The sequence below is a fragment of the Diadema antillarum genome, unplaced genomic scaffold, assembly GCF_040938485.1.
Source record: "Diadema antillarum isolate AM-2024a unplaced genomic scaffold, OU_Dant_1.0 seq00000059_RagTag, whole genome shotgun sequence".
Taxonomy (NCBI): domain Eukaryota; kingdom Metazoa; phylum Echinodermata; class Echinoidea; order Diadematoida; family Diadematidae; genus Diadema; species Diadema antillarum.
The window spans coordinates 1,220,471-1,233,832 of record NW_027271164.1 but is presented as its reverse complement, the minus strand read 5'-3'; the positions used below and the strand labels follow the sequence as shown (position 1 = coordinate 1,233,832).

General features: G+C 38.3%; 1 protein-coding gene across 1 annotated transcript in view; it reads right to left on the bottom strand.

Annotated features, from left to right (window-relative positions):
• Positions 1-13,362, bottom strand: part of LOC139725787 (telomerase protein component 1-like) — a 93,587-nt gene that overhangs the window by 29,527 nt on the left and 50,698 nt on the right. Inside the window, exons 43-48 of the mRNA XM_071636868.1 lie at positions 13,197-13,291; positions 12,362-12,440; positions 11,620-11,756; positions 10,835-11,002; positions 10,269-10,365; positions 9,548-9,730 (exon numbers count right to left, since the gene is read on the bottom strand). Coding sequence (XP_071492969.1) covers positions 9,548-9,730; positions 10,269-10,365; positions 10,835-11,002; positions 11,620-11,756; positions 12,362-12,440; positions 13,197-13,291 — 759 coding nt within the window. The remainder of the gene's footprint in view (positions 1-9,547; positions 9,731-10,268; positions 10,366-10,834; positions 11,003-11,619; positions 11,757-12,361; positions 12,441-13,196; positions 13,292-13,362) is intronic.

The window sequence follows — 13,362 nt, the reverse complement described above, 5'->3', positions numbered from 1 at the left end:
AAATAAATAAATGTCAAAGTGTTTAAGAAGACTGCCAATAGAACCATTGCACATGCCATGCCTTATCCTTTCAATCTCATTTGATAGGCTTTGATTCCATAGCAGTCATATCTAATTCTGGGCATATCAAATATCTCATTGGACTTTGCCACTCTATCTCCCTTCTTCCCTGGAGGTGATTATTTGAGCCTCTTCAAACTTCCTCCTTGGACAGGGGCTACCGCAGCAACTGTTGCCTAGCAACAACAAAAGCCTCCTTCAAATCAATAAACAGTGAAATATCACCAGAAGAATCTACTTGGACAGAGTATTACTTTGTCTTCAAATTTGGGTACATCTTTTAGACAGAAAATGATATATCATATTATTCTACCGATGAATGCACATCTTATTCATTACACAGTTCGGTTAATTTTTATCAAAGGCTATTCTACTTATAACACATAAGAGAAAGATAAAAAAGAGGACTATAAGAGAAAAAAACCCTAAAGATAATCTGACAGAGAAAACAGAAAGAATTAATAACAGATGAGCAACAAAAAACAATGAAGATAGTAGTAGGAGGAGGAGGAGAGAGAGAGAAAAAAAAAGAGATATCAACTTCAGGTAAGGCAAACATGTCGTGTTGAAACCACAATATTGACATGCATAATGTAAACTTGTTCAACCTATTACAATGTATTCCATCTGAGATGATTTTCAATAATTGACTGGGGCCTATGTACTTTTTTTTTTTTTTTTTTTGGGGGGGGGGTGATTATTGTCAATACATGTAAATGTGTTCCCTATCAACTAATGAACCAGGTACTATAATTATCATGAACATGTCTTAATCCCTTGTGAAATTAGATTAGATAAACTGAGGAAAACTGGATGGCATACTACTAGGAAAAACTTGGAAATGGGCAGGAACTGGTAGTACATCTAAAATAATATTTAAGATCTATGGTATTATCTAGAAGGGAATATCAAGGATGACTAAGACAATGAAGAAAACAACAGCGCATCCTGCAGGTTCTTTAAAAGATTTTAAAAGAAAAAGAGGGAGAAATAAGCACACAGGGAACACCTTATGGAATTTTTAAAGTCACGGATGATTTTTCAATAAGTAAAGGTGAGAGGACAAACAATGAGGATGTATAAAATAGAAGACAAGAAATTGAAAGAAAAAAAACAAGGGAAATTAAACATGTATTTGGTACAGAAAGATACAGATTAGACAAGAATAAATGGGTATGCTAAAAAATTGACATAGATCCCTACAAGGTGACAGATAAAAGGGCAGATATGATGAAGAAATTATTTTTGGTACATATAAACTTCTGAAAATGGATGAAAGATGAAATAGATGTCTGGAGGTTGGGAGAGGAAAGAGAGGCAAGAATGGGGGATTGTCAAAGGTGGGGGAAGCGTGTTTTTTTTAGACGGCACAGATTGGGGAAACTAAAAATCTATCGGGGACCCTACCCCTAAACTTAACCCTAATCCTAATCCTAACCCTAACCATCAAACCCTAACCCTAACCCTAACCCTAACCCTAACCCCAACCCTAACCCTAACCCTAACCATAACCATAACCAAAAACCCTAACCCAACGTTTTTCCCATAGGTTTAACACGCGCCATGCCCCAATCTGTGCCGTCTTAAAAAAAAACGCGTGGGGGAAGGGGGTGGGAAACTTCACTACAAAGGATGCAGCTGGTAAGAAAGTATAAAGTGATGGGGGCCTACAGCAAGGGAGGTTCAATAACTCTCAAAAACCCTCAATATAATAGCAATATATGTACATAAAACAAAAATCATTTACGCCCTTGCTCCTGTAACCCAATCTTTAGCCCTGGCACTGGAGGGGTGAGATCATGAAGAGAGATATTGTCAACTCAGGAAATTTGTTGTCAGGGACGACATCCTGACTGGATGAAGGATGGGTGGGGGGGGGGGGGGGAGTTATCTCTTCACAGGGAGGTCTGTATCTGTGGGTCACTGATACCCACCCCATGCATGGCTTTCTCTTAAAGGCACATTCCCTCCCAGATGTCATTCCTGGTCTGTCATCACCAGTGGAGAGAGCCTGACAACATTCCCTCATGTGATGCAGATAACTGCATTCTGACACCACCACAAACTCTGCCGGGAGCAGGACGGCACCTCCTCAGGCCTCCAGTTACTCCACACAAACATCTTGGTTTACACTCCACCCAAACACTGCCAAAATTGACATTTTTCTCCAACTCTACAAGCAGGAACTGCTTCAATTCAAACACTTGAATAACTAAAAATATCAATGTAAGCAATTGCTCATACCATTAACACTGGAAAGTGCTGGCCACATTTCTTCTTTTTTTTTTTTTTTTTGCAGCACTTTTTTTTGGTTAAATTACTAAGTGATGAAAATAAATCTGTTACACACATAACTGTGATTTTGATTGTGATCAAATCATCTATATAATGTTCATGATTTCGTAAAAGAATTTACTCACAAAATTATGATGTAGAGACTATTGAGTGCAGGGATCAACTTGTTAGACATAATCATTCTCCTTACCAAAAGCCTAGGAATGAAGTCAAAGTAATAGAAGTAGGGTAAAAGAAAATTCTTCCCCTGTTTGGAACTCTAGACTTATCTAACTTCTGCACGGAATTCGTATTTGATCACAGCATCATTCTGTCATTTAAACTTTGAAGGCATAGTCCAATTAACATGGGCTTAGACCATCATGCACAAACCCATTTGTAGAATTAAAGCTGCTCATATATGGAAAGATATTCAATTTCATGCTTCAGTTTGAAATAAAAAGAGAAATGGCATATTACTGTGTGATTATCTATGAAATCTAGCCGAGTTATCTTTCATGTGACAGGCAGCCAGCAGTCAAAAGCACATCCCTGGTGAAAGACGATACACTCTACAACAAACTGTTATTGTGTTACCCTGGGTGAATTTGGAATGGCACGGTCGTATGACGTGATAGGCCTTCCCTCTGGCTTCCAAGCCTGGGACTGCTACCGCCTTTTAGGTGCTGAAATGTGCACTCGGAACCACAACAAGCCTTTCCTACAGCTCTCTGACTCAAGTTTACACAGGCTTTGGAAGAAGGTTGCTGTCTTTACAGTTTGAGTCTGTTTTGCGGTTGAAATGGGAGACTGGAGAAACGCCCACCCTTGGGGATAGCAGAGCCTAGACTGAGAGGTGTAACGGCCGGAGGACACGGGGCATTATCAGTGAGTGAAAGGATGAAAGTTGTTTGAAACTCAATCCTTTCCTCTTTACAATCCTGTCCAGATTGAAGTTTTGTGCAACAAATCTTCTGCCCTCAGTTGAGCAAAATGATTTTGGAGAGCTGTTTGTTTCATATCTGATCTACACATTGCAGAACCACAAAATGTACATGAGTGCATGTGAGTGAAGTGTTCTATAATTCAGGTATGCGTTTGTCCCATGTCAAAACATGATCATACATACACACACACGCACACACACAAGAAAAAAAAAGGGGGGGGGGGTCATTTCCATGATCTGCTTTTCCTGTGAATTTGACTCTGCCAAAGAATGTTCACAGTACTTTAACCCATTGAGGACGAGTTCCAAGTATACTCGGGCAAGTGTCTATGGGAAATGCGTGTTGTAGCAAAATTAGTCTATCCTCAACGGGTTCAAACACAGAGAAGTCATAAATGATGGTCATAGGGTGGGAATTGCTTTCGAGTTGAAGTGATTCAATATGTCTTGTAATTTGCCAAAGTACACATATCTACTGTAACTGGATACAGTTGAAGCAGAAACAATTTTCAAGCTTATATCCTAGCCTGCTGTGCCAGTTAACCCATTAGGGATGGGCTGATTTTGCTATAACATGCATTTCCCACAGATACCTGCCTAAGTATACTTCGGACTCATCCTCAATGAGTTAAAATGAACGTTTAGTACTAATTTCTAATCATTGACAAACAAGCCATAGAACTATTACTACTACTGATGTAAATAACTTCCTTATTATTAGGTGATACGCTATCAGCGTATCACCTATTGTGATTGTCAAAATCTCTCTTTATTTCTTTTTATTCTTCTTTCTTTCTGGACAATTTTGTGTCATCAATATCTCAAGAATGACATTACGGAATAACATGACATTTTCAGGGAACATGTCTCATGACAAAATCTAGCCACAATAAGGTTTTCATGACAGTAACATATCTATGACGTCATCTAGGCGCCATTTTGTGATTTTCGGACCATGTTACATGATCGATCATAACTTCATATCTAAAGGTCATGTCTGTATCATTTTCGGCGGACATTAAGTTCAGGTCACGCTCTATCATACATTTTAATGCTAATTACCTAAGACATTATTACGCGCGCGTACGCGCGCGTCAAACTTTTAAAAGGCTCAAAACAACTTACCAATGGGAAATCTCGAAGTTTCAGACAATTTTAAGCGTTTCGCGCGTTCGCGTCCGTCCGCACATTTTCGCGCGTAGTGCGCGTAAGCAAACTGAAAATGCACATTTTTTGACAGATTTGGATTCCTGATACATTAAGTAACAATATCCATTGATTTCCGATCAATTTTGACCTATAACAAAGGAATGCGTTGGCGTCAAAGTTGAAATTTCGTGTGCGCGTCTTTGTGCAAATATAGCGAAAAACATGTCTTTGTTTATTTCGCCATAGCTCTTTAAAACGTCTGGTTACCCTATGTTTTTATTGCATATTACAAAAACATATGAATTGGAAATAACGTTTCAAGTATTAATATTTCCATAATTACATTATGACGTCATCATATCATCATCTGAAATCAAAAAAGTGGAATTAATTTTTTTGAGGTACTGTTTCTGACATTCATTTGCTCGTATCTCTGTTGTTTAAGCTCAATATTATCCCAAATTCAGATATGTTGTACTTTGAACATTTGCCTTTCAGGTCCATGTCATGGTTTTGAAATTTAATGACGTCATCATACTTTAAATTGTGATTAAAGGTAAAGACGCAAAATCGGACAAGTTTACGTGTTATGTCTATGGGAGGGGATCTTTTTTAAAACCATGCATTGACTTGACAACGTTTAAGCACCTTTATCTCAGCTGATTCTGCTTCATTTCCTCTGAAACTTAAGTATGTTGTAGCTGAGACAATAAGCTTCAGTAATCATGCATTTTATTTTTTGAAATCTCATCATCAGGTTGACAATTTTGCAGTTTAAAACTGAAAATGAGAATGGAATGTGGACAAAACGATTCCCGATTCAGCTTTCACATACATAAGTTTACGTTCCTCATATTTTCTCGCCGAGACGTATGGCCGAGTGGTTAAAGGCGACGTCTCAGAGACGTGAAGTTGCGGGTTCGAACCCCACAAGATCACGAAACAAAATACTTAGCTATTTTACTTTTTTTTTCAATTTTGTATCACATATTCGTCCATGTAGAAATCACGTTCGTATATAAACGCACCTATACACACACACAGACACACAGACACACACCATATCCCTCTTTTTTGTGTTGGAGACCACATTGCTTCGACTGCTGGAAAATTTTGCAGGCTGACTTTGTCAAACCGATCATAGTATGTAATGACGACGACGGAGGTGTTGTACTTTGAACAATTGTCGTTCAAGACCATGTCATTGTTTTGTACTTTGATGATGTCATCACATTGAAAATTGTGATTAAAGGCAAGGTATCAAAACCAGCCGATTATAGGCTTTATGTCTACGGCGCGTATTTTTCCCAAGTTGCCAGAAATGGCATAGCGACATCAGTCGTTACAAGGCCGCATTTCTGTCTAGCAATGCAATACATGTTCACGCGGCCACGATTGTTGAGTGGGCATTGACTTTTCCCCCTGTAATATCTATACATTTCTTTTTTCCCTTACCATTTCCGGGGATGTCCCGTGGCCGAGTGGTTAGAGAAACGGTTTTGCATGCACGCTCAATATAACTTCAAGGTGCCTATATCACATTCTTTTCTTTGTCGATCACAGATGACCGACACCTGATGACCACAAGCGTATCACCTAACTCGTCAGCGTGACGAGTTTCATATCTCGTTTCTTTTTAGGTGATACGCTATCAGCGTATCACCTATTGTGATTGTCAAAATCTCTCTTTATTTCTTTTTATTCTTCTTTCTTTCTGGACAATTTTGTGTCATCAATATCTCAAGAATGACATTACGGAATAACATGACATTTTCAGGGAACATGTCTCATGACAATATCTAGCCACAATAAGGTTTTCATGACAGTAACATATCTATGACGTCGTCTAGGCGCCATTTTGTGATTTTTGGACCATGTTACATGATCGATCATAACTTCATAACTAAAGGTCATTTCTGTATCATTTTTTGTGGACATAAAGTTCAGGTCACGTTCTATCTTACTTCTTTTGATGCTAATTACCTAGGACATCATTAAGTGCGCGTAAGCGCGCGTCAAAATTTTAAAAGGCTCAAAACAACTTTCCAATGGGAAATCTCGAAGTTTCAGACAATTTTATGCGTTTCAAACAATTTTGCGCGTGCGCGTCCATCCGCGCATTTTCGCGCGCACAGCGCGTCAGCAACATGAAAATACACTTTTTTTGACAGATTTGGATTCCTGATACTTTGAGCAACAATATCCATTGATTTCTAATCGATTCCTACAAATAACAAAGCAATGCACTTGCGTCAAAGTTCAAATTTCGCGTGCGCGTCTATGTGCAAATATAGTGAAAAAACATGTCTTTGTTTATTTCGCCATAGCTCTTTAAAACGTCAGGTGACCCTATGTTTTTATTGCATATTACAAAAGCATATAAATTGGACATGACGTTTCAAGTATCATTATTTCCATAATTACATTATGACGTCATCATATCGTCATCTGAAATCAAAAAAGTGGAATTAATTTTTTTGAGGTACTGTTTCTGACATTCATTTGCTCGTATCTCTGTTGTTTAAGCTCAATATTATCCCAAATTCAGATATGTTGTACTTTGAACATTTGCCTTTCAAGTCCATGTCATGGTTTTGAAATTTGATGACGTCATCATGCTTTAAATTGTGTTTAAAGGTAAAGACGCAAAATCGGACAAGTTTACGTGTTATGTCTATGGGAGGTGATTTTTTTAGAAACCATGCATTGACTTGACAACGTTTAAGCACCTTTATCTCAGCTGATTTTGCTTCATTTCCTCTGAAACTTATTTATGTTGTAGCTGTGACAATAAGCTGCAGTAATCATGCATTTTATTCTTTGAAATCTCCTCATGAGGTTGACAATTTTGCAATTTAAAACTGAAAATGAGAATGGAATGCGGACCAAACGATTCCTGATTCATCTTTCACGTACATACATTGTAAGCTTACGTTCCTCTAATTTTCTCGTCGAGACGTATGGTCGAGTGGTTAGAGGCGTCGTCTTAGAAACGTGAGGTTGCACACGTACGGGTTCGATCCTCACAAGAGCACGAAAGAAAATAATATATTTTTTTTTACTTTTTTTCTTCAATAGAGTACTACACCTTCGTCCATGTAGAAATCACGTTTGCATGTAAACACACCTATACGCACACACTCACACAGTATACCTTTGTTTTGCGTTGGAGACTGCATTACTTCGACTGCTGCAAAATTATAGTTTTGCAGGTTGGGCTTTTCAAACTGATATAGTATACTGTCACAACATGAAATTTGTTCATATTAATTCAGTAACACAATGTAGTCGTGGTTACTTTGTGCTGATTTATACATGTAACAAGCTATACATTGTAAAAAAGGTATTCAGTCTTCTGTATTGATGATTATTTGTCAATTAGTGGTTTTTGTGGAGTTTCAGATAGTGATAAAAAGTATGGATGATAAGTGCAGCGATAATTCCTATAGTTAGTTCAAAGCTGTGTTACAGATGTTTGATACATACATTTAGCATTGTGTGTGTGTATATACGTGTGTATACAGGTTGGCCATATGACACATGCTAGACAATTACTCTTAATTGATTAGCAAACGTGATCAGCTATGGAACTGAATATGGTACTAATGTATGATGTTAATGATTCTGATTAAACTGTGACGAGTTTAAAGGGATAGCGTAACTGTGTGTAAAAATAAGGCAATTATAAGGATATTTTAGGGCAATTTGATAACCATGCCTATAATAATTTCATACAGGTACTAATGCCTGCCTCATATTCAAATGATAGATCGTCATGTCAATAGCAAACTGACAACGTACGATGAATGTGTTATATATTGAACAACTGTCTTTCAAGTCCATAACGTTCCCCATATTTTCCCGTCGAGACGTGTCGCCGAGTGGTTAAAGGCGACGTCTCAGAGACGTGAGGTTGCGGGTTCGAACCCCACAAGATCACGAAACAAAATAATTAGCTACTTTACTGTTTTTTTTTCTTCAATTTTGTATTACATATTCGTCCATGTAGAAATCACGTTCGTATATAAACGCACCTATACACACACACAGACACACACACACGCCATATCCCTCTTTTTTGTGTGTTGGAGACCACATTGCTTCGACTGCAGCAACATTTTGCAGGTTGACTTTGTCAAACCGATCATAGTATGTAATGACGACGACTGAGGTGTTGTACTTTGAACAATTTTCTTTCAAGACCATGTCATTGTTTTGTAATTTGATGACGTCATTACACTGAAAATTGTGATTAAAGGCAAGGTATCAAAACCAGCCGATTATAGGTTTTATGTCTGCGGGACGTATTTTTCCCAAGTTGCCAGAAATGGCATAGCGACCTCAGTCGTTACAAGGCCGCTTTTCCGTCTAGCAATGCAATAGATGTTCACACGGCCACGTTAGTTGAGTAAGCATTGACTTTCCCCCCGTTATATCTATACATTGTTGTTGTTTTTTTGTCTTACCATTTCCGTGGATGACCCGTGGTCGAGTGGTTACAGATACGGTTTCGCATGCACGCTCAATATAACTTCAAGGTGCCTATATCACATTCTTTTCTTTGTCGATCACAGATGACTGTCATCTCATGACCACAAGCGTATCACCTAACTCGTCCTCAATGTGACGAGTTTTCATGTCTCGTTACAATTTGAATTTTTCCACAAGTAAATAAATTCATGCTGCATAGCATCATCTCCTGGCATTTATGTTGGGTTAAAAGGTGTTACTAGCTTTACCTTTACAAGTTTCAGCTGTGGTAGTCTTGCTCAAATCACAACAAATTGTGAAAGAATCTATAGATAATGGTTTATGTCCTCATGTATACCGAATACTGTAAAAGTGGAAAATGTTCATGCATTTCTCATGAACTGAAACTAGCAAGAAATCAAAAGCACACAAATATTTTTGTTTGTCATATGCAACACTATTTAATATTTTGGTTCCATGGAATTAAAAAGATATGAAATTCATCTTCCTCAGCCAAGCATGAAAAATTATTCACACGAAAAATGTCCACTTTTACAGAAATATACATGTATATGTAGTTTACATGAAACACATGCTCCCCAAGCAGTTCAGGCTAAAACATCAATATTTCAGTCTTCCCATTCTTACCTTCTGTGCTAGGCTGGTTTCCTCATTTTCAGTCACAGTGATCACAGATCCATGAGAATTTCCTGTCAGGAAAGCACCACTGGGGGCGCTCTTCAGTTCAGCAGGGGCAAGGGTCAGAGAATATTGCCAAGGATCTGACGGGTGAGGGAAAGTGCCTGGGATGTCCACAGTCGTCACACGTTTCTGTAGGAATAGAAAACGACCCATTTTTAGAGGAATACTGACCACAGAAATTCTACAAAAACATTGACAAATTAATGCATATTAAACATGTACAGTAAGTCATATTGAATGACTTTGTGTCAGTATTGTTCTGTTCTTATGTCAGTTTCTACTTCTTTTTCTATCTCTTTGTCCATCAAGAATGAAATATACAAATTAGTAAAAATTGCAATACAGTAGCTGTGAAAGAAATATTTGTTTACAGATGTAAATGTCCTTGGTAACCATCTCACTTTCTGAAAGTCAAAAAGTACTATGTATGAGCTTGTAAAACCAGAAACATTCGCAAATTGGAGCCGATGGCCTCGTTTGTGGCATGAAACTTTTGCAAATCGCAACTGGCATTCAGTGCATTGTGTAGAAAAAGCATTTGCATGCATTTTACTTTCATAAATCCTGGTTTCTCGGGGAATGTCACAAAAATTTCATTACACACAAAAATTTCTGGTTTTAAATTACTGGTTGAAGATTGCATTCAAGATTTGAACCCTGAACCTACCTCCACAACCTTGCAGTAGGCCACAGAGCTGTTGGCTAGCGAGGCAACCACACCCTTATCCTTGGCCAGCTGTACATCCAGGACCCAGTCTGGTAGGCTGCGGGGGGCATGAGGAGAGAGGGGGGACTTCTAGGTCACTGGTGCATGGCTCAAAACTTGCCCAAGTGCAATCACAAGTGCCATTCCTTCTAAAAAAGGTGGCATCATACAAACTTTTTCCCTCATACCTACTATATGGCAATCACTTAAAAGAATATCATACTGAAAAAACAAAACAAAACAAAACAAAACATTAAAATCTTGGGCTCTTCTATTGATAATATGAATACCACCAAACGACATTGTTCTTTTGTTAACATTTCAGTCGTGCGATTGTAATGAGGCAGTAACACAACTACACCTTTTGCTCAATTATACACCGATATGATTTGCTACAATTTGCACCTTTCATGTTTACATTTCATATCATAATCCTTTACACTGACAATCTATTCAAAAAAAGTTAAGAAAACAATTCGAAAGAATAAAACTGATTCTATGCCAAATGAAGGAGGATGCTTGTCTACCTGAGGGTGTTCTGTTTGGTCTTCCCACTTGAAAAGTTCCTCAGAGAGATGACAGAGGCCCAGGTACCGATGTAAAGCGTGTCATGGGTGTCATCGTAACACAGAGAGGTCACTGGAGCTGGCATGGACTGAAAACTGCAGGTGTTCAGATAGAATGTCTGGTCCTTCCTACAATACAGAACGCAAAAAACAAACAAACAAACAAACTATGAGCTTTAGTGAAACCTCTAAGTGCCCCCAAAATGTTCTAACTAATTGAATGGAAGACAGGCTATATATTAGTCCATTGCATCATTACCCCTTCTTCCACGATTTTTCTTTTAATTAGTTGTATCTGGACTTATGGATCTAGATAATTTGATAAAAGTGGTACCAAATCTGAGGAATAATCTTTCCACTAACCTGCAGATAGTAAGCAGTTCTGACCAGCTTCAAGTCAATGTTTAATGTTCCCCTGTGTTTATACTATAAAGGATTTGAAATCATTTCAAATGTTTTAAAATGTATCTAAACTTGCACAGCTAGACACTTTGATCAAAAGGGATACCGGATCTGAAGAATTATCTTTCCCACTAGCCTACAGGAAGTCTAATAGCAATCTGACCAGCTTCAAGGCAATGTTTAATACTTACTTCTTTACATCACATAAAGAATTCTCAATGTTCAGTCGCTTCCCGTCAACACATCTATAAGGCAGCTCCTAGGCATACCGTCCCCCTACCAATGCTGCCCTCCCAGTATTCCGAGAGGAAAGGTTTCTCAGGACACAACTCCCTGATACTCACACGACGGTGAACGATCCCTCCGAGTCCTTCAGCTCCTCCATATGCCACTTTGTCACGGTGCCGTCGTCTGAGCCTACCACAAAGGATTTGTGGTTACCGACGAAGGCTACAGAGTTTGCTGAGCTGCTCTCAGATGCCTGGGACGGGGCAAGGACAGGAGACAGAGAACATAGGAGGAGCTTGATCACGAAATGAGCTAACTCTGTTCTTTTACTTTGAGATATCTGTTATTCAAGCTGCTAAAAATGAGAATGAAAGGAACATATGAGATATTCTTAATCATAAGTTTAAAAATATCCCTTGTTATGTAGCATGTGAGCTATCAATGGAAAGGTTTTATTCTGCTGTATCCGATGATGGACTTATTTTTTAAAATGTTTGAAAATGCATTTTAATAACCCATTTTTTGTGATCGAACACTTCATATCAAGATACTAATAACTTTATACATTAATGCATTCCAAGATGTTTGATTTGTGAATTGAATTTCACAGAGTAATTTGATTACAAATTAGAAAGGGAAGGGGCAGGGAGCAGGAAGGTAAAAAAGAAAGCAATCATCTCATTATCATGACGCGAACACTATGCAAGGCACTGATAAATATTTGCCCTCCTCCATCAAAGTTGATGTAAGGGGCTTTCTGCTAAAGAGATTTAATCAAAGCCTGTGTCATGGTCGCCCCTAAAGATTGAGTGTGCTCAGTGCTAGTCTTGACTCGAGGCTGAATTGCTCTTTAATTACCTTCCAGGAGTGGATGGGTGCCAGACTTGTTGATGGTGTCGAGGAGTTGGGCATCTTCCACACAGAGACCATACCATCCCTGTCAGGTGTTGTTGACAACACAGGAGGGAGATATTATAACAAAACATATCAGACTATTCTCATACATGTTGATTAGAATGATGATAAGTCATGGTAGGGACTGGAGTCATTACTACAGGACATAATATGGTCACTCAGAGTTCAGATTAGAGCTAACTTGAAATAAAGTTGCGAAACGTATTCAATTTGATTATGTATATATCAGTCAGGTGCAGTTCATTTAATCAATGGGAGTAATGCTACTGCCTAATCCAATCCGAGGTAATGAACCAAGGTAAATCTGTACTCATTCAGCAGGTAATCTGGGAATAATGAGATGGCCACTGCACAGTAAAATCACTAAACTGGAAGAATATTTTGACGGCACTGAGATATACATCAAACATAAATATGTACCAAATCCCATACAAGGAAATATGTGGCTGATGGTTAAAGAAGAATTTGATAAATATCCTGCCCAGAATTCCCATCCATATGTAAGACAATGATAATCAGTGAGAATACACTGAAACTTACAGCAACTGGTACATCTGATTGATTTCTAGACTTCTGGTATTATACACTCTGCACTTTGATACAATAACACTCCCATATATGATTGATAAAGTTGGGTTACAAGTGTGACCAGGCAACCACACTTGATATCAGAATTGCTGTCATTATCATGCTTGATTCATTTAAAGCTTGCTGTTTGACTGATGTGAGCTAACACATGAAAGAAAAGTGAGTGATATTTTTTATAAAGATATCATACCGGCTAGCTGATAGGGCCATGCTAGTCTTGGTTGACACAGCCACTGAAGTCACCTCACTATTGTGGGCTCCATGCTGCACAGAGTCTGGGCTGAGCTGTATGAGATAAACACAGAACACATCACATCTCAGTCTTTATTCCAACACAATTTGCTTCAGAATTTTTC